General features: G+C 49.4%; 1 protein-coding gene across 1 annotated transcript; it reads right to left on the bottom strand.

Moving 5' to 3' along the window:
* Positions 1-1006: 1006 nt before the first annotated feature.
* Acp6 (acid phosphatase 6, lysophosphatidic) lies at positions 1007-19968 on the bottom strand. Its single transcript, XM_059265928.1, has 10 exons — positions 19363-19968; positions 12316-12444; positions 12079-12209; positions 11697-11773; positions 8487-8574; positions 7957-8089; positions 5768-5868; positions 3682-3777; positions 1820-1985; positions 1007-1203 (listed from the first exon to the last, which is right to left on the bottom strand). Exons 1-10 carry the CDS (start codon positions 19558-19560, stop codon positions 1066-1068), a joined length of 1257 nt encoding a protein of 418 aa, XP_059121911.1. The 5' UTR covers positions 19561-19968; the 3' UTR covers positions 1007-1065.
* Between the last annotated feature and the right edge of the window lie 483 nt (positions 19969-20451).

Below are 20451 nucleotides of genomic sequence, written 5' to 3'. Positions count from 1 at the left end.
AAGCACCACGTTGGGTAAACAGAGTGGACGCATTTGTCTTACTTCTGACTCCAGCTTCTCCTCACTTACTACAGGTCTGACGTATGCAGCCTGTGCTATGCTGAGGCGGTTCTTCCATTCCCAGTTTCTTCAGGGCCTTAATCATAAGGAACGATAGACTTCGCCAGAAGGCTTTTCAGGGTCTATTGAGATGATTGCCTGATTTCTGTCCTTACGTCTGTTTACGTTCTGTATTGTATTGATGAATGCTGAACTTGACTCTACTATCCCATGTCAACTTAGACCAAGACAGAATTTCCCAGAAGGCTTCTTGGCTTGTCTGTGAGCCCCTACCAGGAGGAGCAGGTCTGTTCCCATGTTCAGAACACCCCACATAATACACTGTCATAGCTTAAGAAACATATGCACTAGGGCTGGAGAGATGGCTCAGAGGTTAAGAGCACTGGCTGCTCTTCTAGAGGTCCCGAGTTCAATTCCCAGCAACCACATGGTGGCTCACAGCCATCTAGAATGAGATCTGGTGCCCTTTTCTGGCATGCAGATAGATTACTGTATATATAAATGAATAAATCCTAAAACAAACAAACACACACAAAAAAAAACCCACTGCACTATAAGCCATTGATTGCCACCTTTCTGATAACCATGAATAGAGCCCAAGTAAAGTTGACAAAAAAAAAAAAAAAGCTTGAAGTCCCAAAGCAACACATTTCCCCAGGCTCACACCAACGCTCTGACCTTAGAAATCATGTCATGAGGGTGGAGAGATGGCTCAGTAGTTAAGAGCACTGGTTATTCTTCTAGAAGATCAGGGTTTGGTTCCCACCACCCATATGGCAGTTAGCAACCATCTCTAACTCTAGTTCCAGGAGATCCAACACCTTCTTCTGGCTTCCATGGGGCACCAGGCATGCAAATGGTACCAGACTTACTTACAGGCAAAACATTTAGACACATAAAATAAGAAATCATGTGACAAAGTAGAGCAAGCCCCTCTGATCTCAACATGACACTCTTTTATATAAAGGCACTTTATTTAAAAGTCAACCTGTCTGTGTAAATGAGTCACTCTCCGAGTTCCATTGTTCGGGCTTGGGAGCAGAGCGTGCGGTATTTCTCTGGGCTCACAGCATAAAGTGACACGGTGTTCAGGAACTTGTCCAGTGGACAGAGCTTGTCGGGGCAGCCCCTTGGTACTTGCTCCTGTGGAAGAAACCGAACCCAGCAGGTCTGCAGGGGACCCATCCTTCTGCTGTCTTCAACGGGGCCCAGCAGCCTCACCCAAGCAGTATGCATGGGCACACATGTAACAGCCAGGAAGACACCACTACCCCAACAGTTTCCAGAACAAAAAGCACTGCGTGCTGACTGCTGGATAGACTGGGAAAGCCTCGCTGAGTTCTGATCCTGGGCTGGAAGAGCTAACAGTCCCATCCCCGGAGAGTGCTCAGCCTCTCTCCTGGACATCAACAGTCATGGGTCGCCCAAGACATCAAGATGCTGGCAATAAAGACACCTCAGTGGCTTCCGAAACTGGGTCTCACAGTCAGGATGTACCTGGCATCACAGTGTGCCTGGCAAACACTCGGGAAGGCTGGCGAGCAGCCCTGTTCCTGGAAGGAATCTGTAACAGGCCTGAGATGTGGTCATGCTGTACCTTGCTACCACAGGCCAACTACTGCCCCAGGCTCTAAGGGATTCAGAAGGCTGAGGCTACCACTCGGGACGCCACCGGGCCCGAGAAGAGACACCTGACACTAGACCCGTGTGAGGGGGGTGGGTGCTCAGCCACCATCCATGCCCACCTCGGAGCTCTTACCTCCCCATGGTAATAGAGCTGCACAAACCACTCCTTAGATTCTCGATGCTGGTAGAGTTCCATGGTCAGGTCAGCAGCAAACGGAGGCCATTTGTGGTCAAAAATCCCCAGGGCCATTAGGATAGGCATGAGGGTTACATCGTGCGTTGCATACAGGTACAGCTTCCTGCAAGAAGAAAATGGCTCTCCACAATGGCTTGCTTTGGGATCAGGAGGCCAGAACGCTACCTGTCTCCTCTGAGTGAAAAACAGCAGCTGCCTCAGAAACAAGGGGCAGCTAGCAGCCGGCTGAGCTGGTTTAAAAACGCCTCTGAAGCAGACGGTGAGGACCTACTCCTACCCACGTCTCATGGAGAGGGAGGTGAGGACCTACTCCTACCCACGTCTCATGGAGAGAGAGGTGAGGACCTACTCCTACCCACGTCTCATGGAGAGAGAGGTGAGGACCTACTCCTACCCACGTCTCATGGAGAGGGAGGTGAGGACCTACTCCTACCCACGTCTCATGGAGAGAGAGGTGAGGACCTACTCCTACCCACGTCTCATGGAGAGAGAGGTGAGGACCTACTCCTACCCACGTCTCATGGAGAGGGAGGTGAGGACCTACTCCTACCCACGTCTCATGGAGAAGGACCCCTGGAGTAACTCTCCTCCCCTCTCCTCCCTGCCCCCCTCCCCGCTGGGAGTTTCGAAGGAGAAACAAATGTCCTCTGTGTCTCGGGTCCTACCTCTCTACCTCTCTTCCTCCTTTGAGTCCTGCCACCCATGGCCGACGCTCTACCTACTCTTGGCTACATGCGTATAGTAGGGCAACCCCTGCTCCTGGCAGATTTGGAAATTTTAATTAACTTCCCAAGAATATAAGCTGATTGGTCTTCAACACATTTCCCAAGCAGTTTTAGTCAGTAATACAATAAGCCATTTTATGGTATCTGCGTGACGGCAGCACGTCCCTCTTCAGGATGGCCAAGGACTTCACTGGCTCTCCGCCTAGGAGACTGGCACCAGGCCCTTCCTCATATAGAAGGCGCAGAGCGGCAAGGCAGCAAAAGGCACGACGTATGCGGTGCCACCGCAGGTGTGCGAAGGGCGGGGAGGGACATGGTGACGTGGTACTGTTAGAAATCCTGCTCCAATTCCAGGCCTGTTCCACCGCAGGAACTCGGCTCCCCGCACCTCTCACAGGCTTTTAGCCCTGCCCTCCCAACCCCACCCCTCTCTTCATGCCCCAGCAGCACCTCAGCACCAAGGGGCATCTAGTTACAATGCAGTTTCTGCCTTGGTAGGACAGAGAGGGGCCCGGGACAAGTCTCCAGGTTACAGCACTGTTGGCAGACCACAGTCTGCTCATCAGGTGCCCAGGACACATGCCACTCCAAATCTGGGGTCCCGACCTGGGGTCCCAGGCTCTGGCAAAGTGGGGATGGAGGCCCATGAGCCCTTTCCAATATTTTAAAATGTACACTGAACACATCTTCTGTACACTGAATAAAGGATTCGAACTGAGTCACCATTGTTTTGGACTACCAGAATAGCAAATCAGTGTGATACTAATGTATCAAATTAACCAGTGAGATATTAATGTATCCAGTTAGCCAGTATGATATTAATGTATCCAGTTAGTTTTTTTTTTTTTTTTTAAAAAAAGGAAAGTAACTTTGAGACATTAAAGTAAAAACACGCATGGGAAGCTACAGCTGGAAAAGTAAAAAAACGTCATCACCTGCCTGGGAACACACGGCCTGGGAAGCATTTCCTTGCGGCCACTGACAGCCTGGTTCTTGACCCATACCCTGGAGTCCCTCCCTGCAGCCAGAGGCCCCTCGGCTCTCCCTGGCATAAGCAGTCACTGTGCCGGGTACCTGGTCTTGCTGGATGGGGTCGTGGGGTCCGCAGCTTTGAGCAGGTTTCCCTCCAGGAGGTGTAGGAATGGGCCCACGGCCATCTGGATGCCTTCCCTGTGAGATGTAACATTCAAGCACCCAGCAGGCACTCGGCACCCAGGACAGGCATCAGTTCTGCCTCTGAGGACCTCAGGAGCACAGCCAGACGAGGCAGAGAAGAAGGTAAGTAAAGCGGGGGGCACAGCAAGGGTGGGGGAGAAAGAGCTTCGCATCAACTTAGAGGGTGCGCTGTGAAAAAGAGCCTTCCAACAATAAAAACATCAGGACGCACATCTACCATGAATGCTGCTGAGCTGGAGACACTCAGGGAGCTGGAAGTTCTAAAGGATGAGGCCCTGGGCTGGGACGGGGCCCAGGGGGTGGAGGCACTTACAAAAGGAAGTATGCGTGGAGGAATAAAAGCAAAGCCGGGAAGAGCAGAGGTAACCAGACTCAGAAGTCCAGAAAGACCCCTGGAAGGACACCTGCTAACTGTCCCTGCATGCGCTCTACCTTCTGGAGCTGAATCACAGGAAAGACTCTCCTTTAACTTTGCGAGTTCAGAGCTCTGCCCCCGCCACTTTCACTCTGGGTCATCCCATGACCGCAGGTAACTGTGACGCAACACCTGCCCTCTCACAAGCAAAGCAAAGAGAGGCTGGCAAGTGACAAAAGGCTGGTCTGTGAGTGTGCCTCACACTTTTTATTGGAGCGGGGAGGAAGGCGCTCTAAAAACTAAAAGTAAACCTACCACTCTTGGGAGTCCCAGCACTCAACCGCACAAAAGAGGAGGCGGCCGACATGATCGGTGGAGATCTAGTTTAGAAATGGCTACCTCTGTAACTGAAGGGATGGTAGGAATCCATGGGGGAGGCAAACAATACTGCATGTGGCATGCACCTGCCAGGTACAAGGCCAGACAAGCCAGACTGCATTGCAACACTGTACCATTTATCCTTGAAGAAAGCGTCAGCTTTATGAAACTGATACAAATGGAAAGAACGATGGGTCTGAAGGAAGCAGGCCGTGGTGCAGCCAAATTACAAGCTGCCTGCCCGTTCTCATAAAGTTTTACTGGAACATGCCCATGCCCATTTGTGTGCATATCCCCCACGGCGGCTTCATGATGCGTACAGATGAAGTTGCAATAGAGCCGGCATGGCCCACGGACCCTGAGGTATCCACCCAGTGTGTTTATGTGTGGACTGGCAGGAGGGAGGGCAGTGAGTGGCGGTTGAGGTCTGGTGGGACCACTTCACGAACAACACTTGGAAGCTGCTGTGTGCCCCGGAGGGGCAGCTGAGCAGCTTGGCTGGAGAACTTCTGGATGCCCAAGGCTACTGCACAGATGGGCACGCTGACTCCAAGCCAATGTGACCAGGGGCTCTTCTCTCATGCAACAGACCCTGCAGATTCTTGGAATGTTAACTGTTCCCCTCCCCCAGCACAGCCCCAGATTACCCTTCCCTCTGTCTTAACCGCTTCCAAGTCACCTATCCTTACGGCAAACCGAACGCTCTCAGCCAGGAAAAAAGAAAAAGCAGTCGGCATTCCGGAACAGAATCCAAGTACCAAGAAGACACAGCAAATGGGTCAGAGGATCTGGGACCAAGTCCTAGCTCTGCCTCCTGCCAAATGAGCCCAGGAAAAGTAGCTAGCTCTCTCTGCCCAGTCCTCCCTCCCGAGCAGTGCTAAGGATCGAACAGGACTTTGTGGATTCTGTCTAGCTCCTTTACCTATGAAGGCAGCAAAGAATAAGCGATACCTCCCACCCGGTGGGAACGGGGACTGTTTGTTAACTGAGCTGCCGTCAACAGAGTGTAGCACAATGGCGCCTCCACTCAACCTTCTGAAAGGTGAAGCCAAAGAGTGGGAGACTCAGTGGAGGTCCAGGTCACCAGCCCCAGCTTAGAAGGAAGAGCAGAGGCCTGAGGGTAGGCTAGCAGAGAGGGGCTTTTCACCTCTTCACACGAGGATGCCAGCTGGCAGGTGAGGTGGCCTGATGACACTCCAGCCCGCCACTGACCAAGTATGACTTAAGGAGAGCCCTCCCGTCGCCATTCACCTGTCTTCCTGCTGCAGCATGTACAAGGCTGTGTCCACAGCCCTCTGCTCAATCATCTGGGCAAACCTCTTCAGCGCCGGGCAGCTCAGGAGGCTGTGCACCTGTAAGGGTCCCCGCAGTGTTACAGGAGAACACGTCCTGCCTCCTAAGGCCACCAGTCAGCTTCCACGTTTCTTCCTGGGAGCCTAGGTCCCCACGGCCCTCTAAAACTTTGTATTAATCGAGATCTACAGGCATAGAATTGTGGTTGTTTTTAAGATTTATGTATTTTTATTTTATGTGTATTGGTGTTTTGCCTGCCTATATGTCTGTGTGAGGGTGCAGATGCCCTGGAACTGGAGTTACAGACAGTTGTGGGCTGTCATTGGGAATCGAACCCAAGTCCTCTGGAAAAGCAGCCGGTGCTCTTAACCACTGGGCCATCTCTCCAGCCTGGTATAGGCACGGTATTGTAAAGACCGCTTCATAGTCATGACGGCTGCCATACACTCCAAGTTTTAAAAAGCCAATAATTTTTAACTTTTAAAAAGAACAAAATATAAGTTAAGGAATTCAAAATTTTCATTTGATTTTTATTTTCCCTAAAATGATTTTAGAAACTGGATGCCATATAAATACTTTTTATGAACCATTGCCATATAACCTTAAATTTACTACACATAAGCACAGGCAGAGGGATGCCTCCGGGGCATCGTCATCATTGTAAGAGAAGGAAAAAGACCGGCACTGCCTTCGGGCATCCAGGCTTTCAATCCACAGAAGGGTTCCCACTGTGTGATGCTATGATTGCACGGAATGTAATAGCTATCTCAATGCATTTTAATAAATGTACATATTACATAAAATGTTATATGCATTCATAAAATGTAATACGGACAATATATTTTTAGTACATAAAAAGATTCTATGGCTAAATCAATTTGAGGAAAACAGACTAGTGGATTAACCAGATTACTTTACAGACCTCTCAAAATTTTACACTGACCGATACTGACTGTGTATGTGCACGTGCACGTGCGTGTGTGCGCATGTAAGTGTGTGTGAGTGACGGAGTGCCACACTGAGCACATGAAAGCCTGGAGACAGCTTGTGAGCATCAGTTCTGTGGTTTCTGGGAATCAAATGCAGGTTGTCTGGCTTGGAGGTGAACGTCTCTACCCACTGAGCCCTGTCACCAGCCCCAGCCCGAGACTTAAACATAAATAAATTCTCTCTCTCTCTCTCTCTCTCTCTCTCTCTCTCTCTCTCTCTCTCTCTCTCTCTGCAGGATTTCACTATGTAGCCCAGGCTAGCTTCCAATTTTTGATCCTCCTGCCTCAGCATCTTAAATACTGGGATTATAGGAATGTGGACCACACCTAGCTCAGATTTTTAAAATATGCTGATACTCATACAGGCTCCCTAAAAAGTGACACAATAAAGAGGAATCCCAAAGGTGTTGAACCCTAAGAAATGCTAAATGTAAAACTGACTCATAGAGCATGGCCGGGGCACACCTGTAAGCCCAGCACTCAGAGAGAAAGAGCTGGAGGCAGTTCTTAGACACTGCATAGTTAGACAGGGTCTCAGAGAAGGCAAAGCTTGGGCTGGGAAGGTAGATCACTTGGTAAGGTGGTTGCCATGCACGCTTGAGGACCTGAGTTTGATCCCCTGGACTGGCTGTAGCGGTACAAGTTTACAATTCCAGTCCTGGGCTATAGAGACAGGTGGATCCCTGGAGTTTCCTGGGCAGACAGCCTAGCATCCGTGGTAAGCTCCAGATCAGTTAGAGACTGTCTCAAGAACCAAGGTGGATGTCTCCTGCAGAAGGACATCTGAAGTTGTCCTCTGGTTTCCACACACAGGTGAATATATACACATAGAAAAAATGGTATGTATATTCGTTAACATATTCTTTTCTCATAACCATAACCCTACCCAGTCCCCACTCTCCCAAACACATACAGGTCAGGTAATGTGGAAAACAGACTTTCAGAAACTGATCTAGAACTGACTGTCTGGGTCCTGAGTGAGGAGTCATCTGACTGTTCCTATCCCTCCTTGGTGGCCCTTCGATCCCCACATCCATCCCATTTGCAAATCCTATTACACAGCCTCAGACCAGAGGGCTTCCAGCTAGCTCTAAGTTAGGAGCCAGCTCATTCCCACAGCTCCAAAGACTCACGACCCAGGGGAAACAGTTATCCCACCTGCTCAGCAGCCACATTGTCCAGGAGAACGAAGAAGTCCACTTCGTCACTACTGTTGATGCCCACACCTGCTTTCACCTTTTCCAAATCCTTGGAGATCCCTGGCTGCAAAATGGCAGCCTTCTTCCGGTCTCTGCCAAAAACCACAAGCTCTTGTATTACTACTGTACAGTGATCAGCAGTGATCAGTAATTTACAAAATGTATTTTGTTTAGCATTTACGATCCCATGTAATCCTTACAACAGCTGGTGTGGTTAGCAATATTATTTCCATTTTACAGATGAGCAAATTAGGGATCTAAGAAGTTAAATGACTTGTAAATGTAAGTTAGCAAGAATTAGGACTACAATAAAAGGCTAAATTTTCCAAATCCTATTCTTCTGATGTTTCTACCTATCTTACCAAAACTAACGCATAACTCAGATCTGTGTAGAAACCCCATTCTTTCTGCTCTGGAATACAGTTTTGGTGCACCCTAGAAATGCCCGAGCACTGGCAGACGCCAGCAAGAACTAGAAAAGCCCGCTACCTGGTCTTCTCTCTCAGGCTCCAGCAGTTCTGGTAGTTGGGATACAGGACTTCAGAGCTCGCCTCATCCGTTTGGATGATGACAGATCCTGGAAGGAGGAAGGTAACACAGGTGGTAGGGGCCTCAGATCACTCTTCCAAGACCCCACTTCTGCCTTCTGTGTCTCTCCTTGTCTACAGAGCTGACCTGAGCGGCAGATCCCAAGGTCATTCTCATGGGCAGTTCCCGCCCTGGGTCTGCTCCTAGTTTTCCTCCAAGCACTGGATGAAGTAGCAGCTTTGTTCTGTCTAGCATACACCTGCCCCTGGGGCCACAGACTAGAACAGGCACAGACCTGGATCAGACTGGTGCTTCCCTGACTCATTCCAAAGATTCCCTGCCCCAGGCACAACCAGGACAAGCATGTGGGCATTCTAATACAGAATGGCTGGCTCACCTCATCAGAATTGAACTAGTTTGTCGTTTCCCAAAATTCACTTCCGTAGGCCGATATAGTGACTATCACAAGGCTATTACCTGCTCAGCTCAGAACCCATAGTGGATTAAGGCAGAGAGATTCTGATTTTCAAAGCAACAGAACACCCCTCCACCCCGGCCCCCACTCATTACTATATAACATAATAAATGTGTTAAGTGTCCACAAGGTGGGGGCCCAAAGCAAAGCCCATGTACATGTCCCATCATCCTTATTTCTTGTAGTTCCTGGGGTCCCTCTGAAGAATTCTGGGGTCCTGTAGGATATGTTCGGAAAGGAACAGATTAAGGTTGGGCATGGTGATGCAAAATTGTCACCCTAGTAAAGGCAGAAGTAAAGGGGAATAAAGGCAGAAGGACCAGCTATCCAAGACCAGCCTCCACTACATATTGAGTTTGAGGCCAGCCTGGGCTACCTGAGACTCTGTCTCTCACACACACGTGTGCACACACACACACACACACATGCACACCCACCATTTGTGAGAATGCTCAGTGGTTAAAGGCACTTGTCACCAACCCTGACAACCCGAGTTCAGTCCTCCAAACCCACAGCATGGAAAGGAGTTCTACAAGTTATCCTCTGGTCTCCACACATGCATGAAACAGAAACACACATAAGTAAATTGAAAAACAGAGACCAGACAAAACTATCAAAGACCCTGCCTAGATGTTCCAGATGTGCAGATCCTCAGAGAAGCAGCTGGCGAAGGTGATGGATGTGGATTTTAAAGCCAGACAGTTGAGTCTGAATCCCACCTACATCATCTCCAGATCTGGGTTCCTGGGCAAGCTCCTCAGCATCTCTGCATTAATTAGTTCTCGTATCTGTAAAAGGAGCCGATGGTGTCTGCCCCACAATACACGCTAAGTTCTCAGAACAGTGCTTTATGTGTTGACAACAACCATGACGGAAACCTCTAACACAACACTACAAACCCCTGTCCCTCTGTCGTCTGCTCCTGACGGCAGGACACTGGACTACAGCTGAATAGACACTCAATCTACATTCAAGGAATGACTGACAAGTGACGACAGGTGGACAATCTCCAGCGTCCCGTACAGCCTGCTGCCCTCCAGCTTCACACCAAGCCAGCTCGGGCACTCTGCAGCGGTTCACTCCAGAGCCAGTCTGCAGGTGCACTATTCCGTGAGTGGCGGCAGCTTCTGCAGTTCCTGGTACTAAGAAAGGCACAGATTTTCTCTGAGGGAAGTCCTACCAGGCTTCCACTAATTCAGGGAGTCGCCGCCCGAAGCCGCTGTCCCCTCCTCGCTAGAACCTGGGGCACCCTCAGTGTGCAACCTGCCTGTGGAGAAGGGGCCACAGGTGCCACGGAAGCTTCTTCCTGAGTCACACCAACGGTGTTTCTGGGAAGGGGCCATTTGCCTTTTTGGAGGTGAGCAAGGGAGGAACTTAAGAAGGTCAGACCTTGTGGACCATTTCCAAGCCCGAGGGCTCCCACAAAGGGGCAGCCTGCCCTATTTGCTTCGTTTGCTAGACACACAGTGTGTGAGGCAGCCGGCCTGAGGCAGGTTAGGAGCAGCCCCAAACCAGTTGTGGGGTAAGGCCAACCTCCTCCTGCCTGATGGTCCTACTGTCCTTCAAAGTTTGATGGAAACTTTATTTCCATTTAAGATACTTCTAGAAGCAACAAAACAACAATTTTTTGCTACGTAGCTGCAATCAGTATCCTAATACCTGTTCAACCATACCAGTTAGGTCATGATTATCTGGAATTCAGAAGGGTGATTACATGTGGATTTGAATCAATTACCAATGACAAAGACGTAGCCTCATTTGGTGGCCAAAGGCCCTGCTGGGGTTTGACTCTGTAATTGTGGTTTGAATCACAGGCTCCTGTTTTGAACACTTGTTCCCTAGAGAGGAGGTGAAGAGTGGGAACACGTGGAGCGTTGACAGAGGGGGGTTGTGGAGGCAGGCCCCTGCAGGCTACACCTGCCTCTGCCTCAGCATGCGTCCTGGCCTGTCACGATGTGAACACTCACCACCTCACACCCGGGCAGCCACAGATGGAGACCCAGAGGAACCTCTGCAGGATGCACCTGCTGCCCTGCGTCTACCAACTCCCCTTCCTGTCCATGGCAGCCTCCCACCGCTCTGAAATCGTGAGCCAGAATAAACCTTTCTTCCCTTGAGTTGTTTCTGTCAGGTGTTTGGCCACAGCAGTGTGACAGTGGCTAACACAGGCCTCACATGGGACCCAGGAAGAAGACACGCAGCCCTCGAGGGTGAAGAGTTTTGGACTCGATGACTGTAATCTTCACCGACTCAATACGGTAAGACTCAAACTCAATGACTTTCTCAACTAAGAAAGGCTTAGTGGAACACGGCTGACGGAACCTTGGCTGGGCAGAGGGTTATCACTAAGATCAGAGCAACGACAGCGTCTTTAGTCCCAGCTGAGTGTGCCCCTGGCCCTCTTTCTCAGTGATGGCCCACTGCTGCTCACAAGACTGGACAGAGTTACCTCTACAGCTTGTGTGGAAGCCCGGGGAGTCAGGAGGAGGAGGTACACCCAGTTCCTGCTCCCAGGGGAGGTCAGGTTGGCAAGGGCAACCAATGGATGGACGGTGAAGGACCCCCCTGCCGTATGAGCAACTAGAAGTCACGCGTGCAGGAGGGACCACGAGAAAAGGCATGAAGAGCAAGGGCATGGGACATGAGAAGGAAGAGCTCCTCTGGCACAGCGGTGACTTTCAGACCCAAACACAAACCTTTCTGATGTTGGAAAAGCCCAGCCAGCAAGCACCGAGTAGATTCCAGATTCCGAAACATGTTGGTGGAGCGAACACTGGGGGGAAACGAACATGCAGAGGCAGAGATGCTCATACGGGAACGCAGAACAGCTGGGAAGGGAGCAGGCAGAAACCACGCATGGGACACCACGGGAAGGAAGCCTTTCCTCTCTATAGACTGGCTGCCCCCAGGGACCTGAAGGCCATGGCTGTGACCTTAACCTGTTCACAGAAGCTTATGACGTAAGGGTAACTGCACTGTGGCAATCTGTCCCCTAAACCACTCTGGATGAGAGTGGGGGTCAGGACAGTTTACGCATGCTCGAGACCTTAAATGAGCACCCCCTTGTCTATGACTCACAAGACCTCTTGGGGATTGAAGACAGGTGAAAGGAAAGGAATGTCTTCCACGTAATTCTTCCTCAGTCTCTCTCCCAGGGCAAACATCTGCTGCATGCCCACCTTGGTCAGCTGCCCGGCAAACACGCCACCCTGAAGCGGAGCACAGAGAAAGAGAAGAGAGGTTGGACACTGGACGGCTCAGCTCGGTCCCGAGAAACCTCCCTGGGGCTCTGCAGTGGGCCTCACTGTCACTTACCTTCAAGGTGGTCTTGTGGTATTCGGAGTCGTAAGGAGAATGAGGCTTCGGGCCACCAGCTAGATTGGTGACCCTGTAATCAAACCGAGTTTGAGGTGGGATCTCTAAAAGCTTGGGGCTCCACTCCACCTGTTGTGGCCATTAAGAGAGAGAGAGAGAGAGAGAGAGAGAGAGAGAGAGAGAGAGAGAGAGAGAGACATATAGTTAAATAACAGTTCTTAAAACTCACAGCCCTAAGACCCCGTGACCTCTGGGACACATGACTGGAGTCATTTGACACTGAGCCTGCAACCTCCCCTTGGAAAGGAAGGAAAGAAACTTGGACTCACCTCTAACTAAAGGAAGAAAGGACCATAATTTATCACCCCTGGTGTCCTTAGCTCAAGCCCCATTTGTGACACCCTAAGACTCACAGTAACAGTGCTGCTGTCACACTGAGCGCATCCGACTAAAAGGGAGAAGTAGCCAGGCTGCTTGGAATGTAGCTACTAAGTGAGTGAATGAATGAGTGGGTAAGTGAATGAATGAGTTAAACGTGATCTCAGTGACTACCACGTCAGTAACAATTTCTGAGGAATTGATGTGTAGTTTCTATGCCCCACACCCACACCTAGGACTCTGCTTAACACCCAATGTTACTATTGCCTATTTCCCGTTCTCTTCTCTAGCTTTTGAAAGTAGTGGCTGCCATCTACAGACACCTCTGGTTCCTTCTCGTCTTCCTTCAGTCCTCATAATCTGGCTCCTGCCTCAGCTGGATGATTTTTCAAAGCATCACAGGTCTCACACCTCAACCGAACCATGAGATGCTTACTCCTGAGGAGTCAGATGTGATGTTCTTCTAGGGCAGTGGTCTTCAAGCTTCCTAATGCTGCGACCCTTTACGGTTCCTCATGTTGTGTGGACCCCAACTATAAAGTTATTTTTTAATGTTGCTACTGTTATGAATCATAACGTAAATATCTGTGTTTTCCAATGGTCTTGGGCGACTCCTGTGACGGGGTCGGTCGACCCCCAGGCTGAGAACCGATGCTCGAGTTCATACACTGGCTCCTCTTCCCAACCGACTAATTCTCTCAAAGTGAACACAACTACACACTCTAACACTCTAACCTCTGACTCCCTTCTGTCCCAGTCCTTGAAGCAAACTCTCAATCACAGCACATAATCAAGAAGCTGTGGCCATGGCCCTAGGCTTACACAGCAGTTTCACCGGCTCTTTAAAAACCTTCATCAAATTGCACCTGGCAAGCTCCTTTACTGGTCTGTCCTGTTCTGTAGATGGCTTCCAGAGAACAGAGACTGAGTCATCCACTGGTTTTCTCGTCAGGATGCTATGAACAGTTCCGATGATCTCCCAGATCCCACGGAAGACAGCAAACGTCAGGTAACCTGACCTGGCCTGGCCTTTCCTGGGTTTCAGCTGAGAGGCAGCAAGCCATGCACAGAGAAGATAATAATGACACTGCAGAAGTAGGTCTGTCTGTCCTCCAAGATGCCAAACACTGTCAAAGGCCGACGCAGCTCTTCTGGCTGCAGAGTCAGAAGAAGTTTCAAAAGGAATGCTATTTGCAGAGTATGCAGAGAAGCAAACACCTGAACTCGTAGGAGCTGAATCTCAGAACGGTACAGAAAAGGGAAAATTGCAGTTTTCCCAGCTGAAAATTGCAATGCCCCAGCCTCTCGGCACACCACCAGCGGTGAGAAAGGAGCGTGGCTCCACAGAGTAGTATGAATGCCAACAGTGCATGTCACAATCACAACTGACATAGAAGAGCTGGTTCCAACATGCCAGCGAGACCTACAAGACTCCATCTAAGGCAATCCAATAGAGGAAGCGAGCAAACACAAGCTCCACTGGGGGCGGGGCCGGGAGGTAAGCGGAGGAATAAGGATGAATACGGCTTTGGTTTTGAGCTTGTGTGGCTACTGGGGGCGGGGTGCAGGTACATCCTGACAAAACTAAGACAGCGCTGAACAGCAGGAAAAGCTGTGATCACTTGGCGTCAGGTTAGGGTTAGCTACCTTCTTTGTGTTCCGGGGACTCTCAGCACATTCCCATGAGTCAGATCTGGATGTTTCATCTCTCTCCTTCACCATATGTAAATTCTTTTAGAGCTGAGACTAAGCCTCTCTTCTGGTTAAGTCCAGTGTCGAGCACAGAACCTGACACATATAGGTCCACAGGGCCACTCGGACTCACCAGGTAACCTCTGAGCACACTGATCAACAGAGGACCTTTGGCATTTCCCAGGAACAATTCCTGCTGTCCAGGTCATACTGAGTCTACGCACGTGATTCAGATTTTCATGCATGGACGCCATATCCATTCATACACGCTGCCCGCCCCCCACCACACTTACCCTTATTTCTGCTGTTCGGTTTCTGAGTGGTAAAGACGAACTGAAACCAGGCAATAGTGAAAGGAGGCTAAGGCGACACTGCTCTGAGTCCAAGGCCAGCCTGAGCCACAATAGTGAGTTCCAGGCCAATCTGGGCTTCAGAGCGAGAGCCCATTTCAGGGGAGGGGGGCGGGGGCGAGACGTCATATATACACATCATCTTTAAAGAGAAAACTAGGGGGCTGGAGAGATGGTTCAGTGGTTAGGAGCACTTACTGATCTTCCAGAAGTCAAGGACTCAACTCCCAGCATCTACACGGAGGCTTACAACCTCCTTCTATAACTCCAGTTCCAGGGAATTCAATGCTCTCTGGCCTCCGTGGTCTGTGCACCAGGGTACTCTGTGGTGCACAGACACACACGAAGGCAAACACACATATACACATAAACTAAAAGAAAAAAAATCTTAAAAAAAATTAGATCATGGCAGAATTTTAATTTAACGAATTCAAATAAGTAGGAAAGGTGCTAACAAGCAAGTGTGGGGGCAAGAGGGAACGCAGGGGTAAGGCTACTAAAGCCGCGCAGGGCAGAGCTGCATGTTCCTGGTGGGAGAGCTGCCTAAACCGTCTGGCTGTTAGAGCGCCGCTAGACAGCTAGACAAGTTCAAAGACACCAGCAAGACAAGGGCTCAGGAGAGGGACACCACCCCTAACGTTAACAGACAAATGCTTCCCACGGGCCTTGAAAAGAGGACAGCGGGATGTAACGGACATCTTTCCAATAGTCACAGCAGTGAGTTCTGGGGGACTGTTTCTCCCTCAACATAGCATAAACATCCCACCACAGCATAATACCCCAGGAAGGCAATTCCACAGTGGGATGGGTAGGGCACAGCCCAGGTAAAAGAAAAAAGTACGTAAAAACACACCAAAACCTTCCAGGTGAAGATTTTAGGAAAAAAAAGCAATTTAAACCTTGGTTGTATTTGAGGCATCACAAGGAATTTTTAAGTTGCTGATGCCCGAGCCTCATTCTAGGCAAATCGCATCTAGATTTTTATGGGGTGCAGGGTCTCCACTTCTCAGTGCTCTTCAGCCCAGATAATTCTAAAAAGCACCAGAGAAGTGACGTTTTTGCAATGCCTGGATACCTTGCACCAATTAAATCTGATCTGCAGGAAGACCCAGGCATGCATACTGTGTGTGTGTATGAATGTTTTGCCTGCATGTATATCTGAGCACCACATGAGTGTCTCGTGCCCACGGAGCCCAGAGTACTGCGGTACCCCTGGAACTGGACATACAAGTTTGAACAGCCACACAGGTGCTGGGAACTGAACCAGAGTCCTCTACAAAAGCAGTAAGTGCTCCTAACTTCTAAGCCATTGCTCCAGCCCCCTGGGCATGAATACTACCCCAGTGGAATTCACTACCCTGCCAGGGTTTAGACTCATCAACACAGAGGAGTGAATGAACTGGCACATCTTTCATAAATATGTCTCCCAGTTGAGCCTTAGGCAGGAATTAACAACACAACATGCTTCCCAGCTCATCTACATTGAAAGACAAACAAGAACTTAACAAGGAACTGGGGGAGGCTGATCTTCATGTTATAAACGTTGATACATCTCCCAGTCGGGGGTCACCTTGTCACTGTCCTGAAGAAGCCAGGGGAAAGTTGAAAGCAGAGTCAAGAGGTTTTTGCTTGAAAGTGAATTTCAAGGTCAGAAATATGTTCAACAAGTTCTATAACTTTATTTCCAAAACACAATCTTTTGGCAGGAGAGTACAACTGTTATCCAAACCATAGGAAAACAATTCTGTAAAACATCTCCTTTTACACAATGCCACTTTGTAAGGGTCTGTGGGAAAGCTGCAACAATAACATGTTTATATAGTCTGAAATCAGAAAACGTGGCAAAGGTAATTTTAGTTTTAAAATTGTTGACACGTAGTCTGTTCTGACAATAATAGCAGAATAAAAAGGGCTAGAAATATCAATAACCGTGGGTATTGAAAAGAAAACTTGAGAGAAGAGACCCAGAATCAAGTCCTAGGAGGCTGATGATGACATTTACTCATACCCAGAGTTGGTTCCACCCTGGGTTTTTAAGCACAGAACCTTATCCAAGAAAACCAGGCATGTTTAAAGCTTCTACCTAGGGCTGGAGAGACAACCAGCAGCCAGGAGTGCTGGCTTTGAGGGCTGCAGTCTGTTCTCAGCAGCCGCATCCTGTGGCTCATAACCACCTATAACTCCAGTTCAGGAGATCTGATGCCTTCTTTTTTGTTTGTTTGGTTTGGTTTTTTTTGAGACAGGGTTTCTCTGTGTAGCTTTGCGCCTTTCCTGGAACTCACTCTGTAGTCCAGGCTGGCCTTGAACTCACAGAGATCCGCCTGGCTCTGCCTCCCGAGTGCTGGGATTAAAGGTGTGTGTCACCACTGCCCAGCCAGATGCCTTCTTCTGGCTTCTCAGATAGACAGACAGACAGACAGACAGGCGCGAGCGAGCGCGCACGCACGCGCGCGCGCGCGCGCACACACACACACACACACACATTTTTAAAAAATTAAAGTATCAGCCTACAGTCTGCAGGGTATGCAGTAGGAAGTTAAAGCAACAGTTCTTCTCAGACTGCAAAGCTTTAATCCCAGCACTCGGGAGGCAGAGGCAGGTGGATCTGTGAGTTCAAGGCCAGCCTAGTCTACAGAGCGAGTTCCAGGACAGCTAGAGCTACACAGAGAAACCCTGTCTCGAAAAACCAAGGAAAAAAAAAAAAAAAAAAGGAAGAAAGAAAAGATAATGAAGCCAGGATTTTCAGTATCTCCACCATAAATGTGTAAGATTCCAATCAATACTCACTGGTACACGAAGGGTCCAGGAATAAAGAAATATAAAATTGTAAACCTAAAAAATTAAAAGCTGACAGTCACCATTTCTAAAGGTTAACTGCTAACAATGACTCTCTGCTTTACAGCAGCTCCTCTGTCTACAGCCAGGGGTTAACTGTTAATACAGATTTCTATGTGAGTCCTAACATGCACCCATGCCTGATGTTTCTACATGACTCCTAGCATGCACTCCATGCCTGGTGCTTACTTTTGCTATAAAAGGGGGGCTTGAAACCCACCCCCTTCACCATGCTTCAGAATCCCAAACTCTGGCTGTGGTCTCAACAAGCTGATAAGCTTTTGTGCTCCAAGGTTCTTTTCTTTTCTTTCTTTGATATTTTTCTGGAATAAAGTTTGCTTCTGGTTTAAAAGACTTGGGTGGTCTATGCCCCATTATTGAGTGACTCTGGACCCAACAGTACACACACCACACATCCCTGAAAGGATTTCAATCTTTTTTTTTTTTTTTACAATTCAAAATGAGGCTGGAGTAATGTAATGGATCTTTCCAGTGATTTGATTGGGATTGTTTCTCCCAGTTCCCTCAACAGAGAATGGTAACATCTTGTCCAGCATGTCAGTGAAGCCACTTCTATACTAGAATCCACCAGCGCAGGCTGATATAAATAGGTACTTGCACTGTTTGTATACACTGGGGCCAGATCTAGACAGACAAACTTTATTCTCTGCTGTCACTGATAACTTTGTCTAAAACATCCATCTTTCTTTCTAACACTCTGTGATAAGAAGACACAGAGAAGAATAGGGGTACAAAGAGATGAGCTGCATGTGGGCAAATAATAAGAAAACTAAAGACCCTACATGGAGGGGGTTGGGGATCAAAAAAAAAAAAAAAAAAAAAAAAAACAGAGAAGATTGCAGTACCAGCCAGAGAACAGTACAGCCAGAAAAGAAGCTAACTAGAGACCTGGTAATCAAGTGCCTGCTAAAATGTCTTTATGTGAGAAGTCCCCCGAGGCCCCATGTTTTCATGTGTGACCCTCTTTAAAGACCGGATCTTGGGTTGCACGGTATGAAGATAACATTCATAAGCATTTCAGGGAGGCAGATATGATCATGAAGAATATATCCAACTGAACAAACACAGTCCACGGGTAAATTCAACATTTGGGGCCTTAGGGACTTCTGGTGCCCTCTTCTTTTTCACCTGACAGGCAATCATTTTTAAAACAAAAAGCTAATTTACTTGTGCTTTAATCACAATTATCCTGACTTACAGCCACAAGGCTAGCCAATTTATTTTTTATTGGCTTCCATATTTCTAAACCCAAACAAAGCCCTTCCAGATTTCTAAACCTAAACCGTAAAGAACCCCAAGATACAGTCCTCAACAACAGTAAGACTTCATGAGATACCAAATGGTCTCCAGCAAGCCCTGAGAAAATCTGGATTAAGATCTGGTCCCAAAGGCACCGGCCTGTTCTGCACTCTGATAGCACTTACGGTGGCTCCTGGTACAAAGGTCTCTGCAACTAACATCCAGCGGAAACAGGTACTTACAAAGTCCACTGCATCCTTGAACTCAAGTTCACCAAAACACAGAACTGCTAAATGCAACCCAACTCCACGTACACTGAATTAGAATCTGCATTTAAAACAAGATGCCCTGGGCGATTCCTATGCATCTTTAAAAAGTTACTCTACACCTAGAAACTGAAAGTTTGGGGGAGCTGCCCTAGCCAGGAAGGTGGAGGGGGGATGAGGGATCCAGGCCACAGCCCGAGAGCCCCTCTGCGCCAGGGCGAACCCTAAGGTGTGTCCCCACAGCACCTACGTGGACCACCTCTCACCTGCTCCTCCAGCGGGAGCGGCTTGAGCGGACTCCGCGCCCCGTGTCGAAACACAACCTGCACCATTTTCAGCTCCAGTAGGCTGCGGTCCACCGGACGCTGGCCACCAGGAGCCCGATGCTCGGCCAGGGCCACCCGCCGCTGGTGGAAGCAGTAAGCCAACGAGGCCAGGACGCCCACGGGGGCCCACACGCGCATGCTGGAGGCTCTGGAAGCTGAGGGTTCAGCAGGCGCCGGGGCTCAGCAGCTTCCCTGAAGTTCGCAGGGACTGGAGGGCACGTACGTACATCCAGCCCTCAGAACACGCGGCTCTGGAGGGGCGACCCGGCGACACTCAGGCCCGAGGGGCGGGAGCCTGGTGGAGAGAAAGCGGAGGGAGCAGAAAGACTGCCTGGTTAGTTTAAGCCCAGCCGACGCCGGCCGCTCTCGCTGCAGGCTCAGCCAGGGCAGCAGCGAAGACCTGAGACTTGCACTTCAAAGCAGGTGGAGGGGAGGCCGCAACAGCAAGAGTTCCACGGACGCGCGGGACTCGGGTCCACATTTTATAACTTAAGCTCCCATGCACTCTCTTGCCCTCCCAAGGACCTGCCCCATCTAAGTCCGCGGCACAGGAGCACGGGAAAGTGAGTCCAGAGACTTCATCCGATCTGGAAACTCAGACCTGTAAGAACTACAACTCCCACAATGCTGCGAGCGGCCGAGGTCCCAGGGAGGGCAGTTCGGCGGGCCGTCAGCCATGCTCAAGGTCCCGCCCCACCTCGCGCCCCCTACCTCCACCACCCCCCACTCCGCCAATCTTCAGGCTAAGGCAGCCAAGGGGCCCCAAGTAATTAATGGGAATGCGGCTAGTTTTTTTTTCCCCCTTGCTAGTTTGCCAAGGGTGAGCAGGGAGGAAATGAGGGTGAGGGGAGGCAGGGTTAGGATTTGGGGGTGGAAAGGCGGAGAGTAGTTTGAATATGGGAGAATTCCCTGAAGTCATCAAAGCAAGATTGCTAAAGCCGAGACCTGAGACATCTATCAGCTGAGTGCTTATTATTTACAAAGCTACTTTTTCCCATTTTGTTTAAGAAAGTTGAGCTAGGGATGTAG

This window comes from Peromyscus eremicus, chromosome 6, assembly GCF_949786415.1.
Source record: "Peromyscus eremicus chromosome 6, PerEre_H2_v1, whole genome shotgun sequence".
NCBI classification, from domain to species: Eukaryota; Metazoa; Chordata; class Mammalia; order Rodentia; family Cricetidae; genus Peromyscus; species Peromyscus eremicus.
The sequence above is the reverse complement of the archived record's forward strand: the minus strand, read 5'-3'. Positions and strand labels throughout refer to the sequence as shown.

Excerpts from the sequence above, each read along its gene's own strand:
- Acp6 (XM_059265928.1), bottom strand. The coding sequence starts at position 19,560 with ATGCGCGTGTGGGCCCCCGTGGGCGTCCTGGCCTCGTTGGCTTACTGC. Across the intron at positions 12,445-19,362 it reads CGCTCCCGCTGGAGGAGCAG|GTGGAGTGGAGCCCCAAGCT; the intron begins GTGAGAGGTGGT and ends TGGCCACAACAG. Across the intron at positions 1,204-1,819 it reads AGCTCTATTACCATGGGGAG|GAGCAAGTACCAAGGGGCTG; the intron begins GTAAGAGCTCCG and ends TTTCTTCCACAG.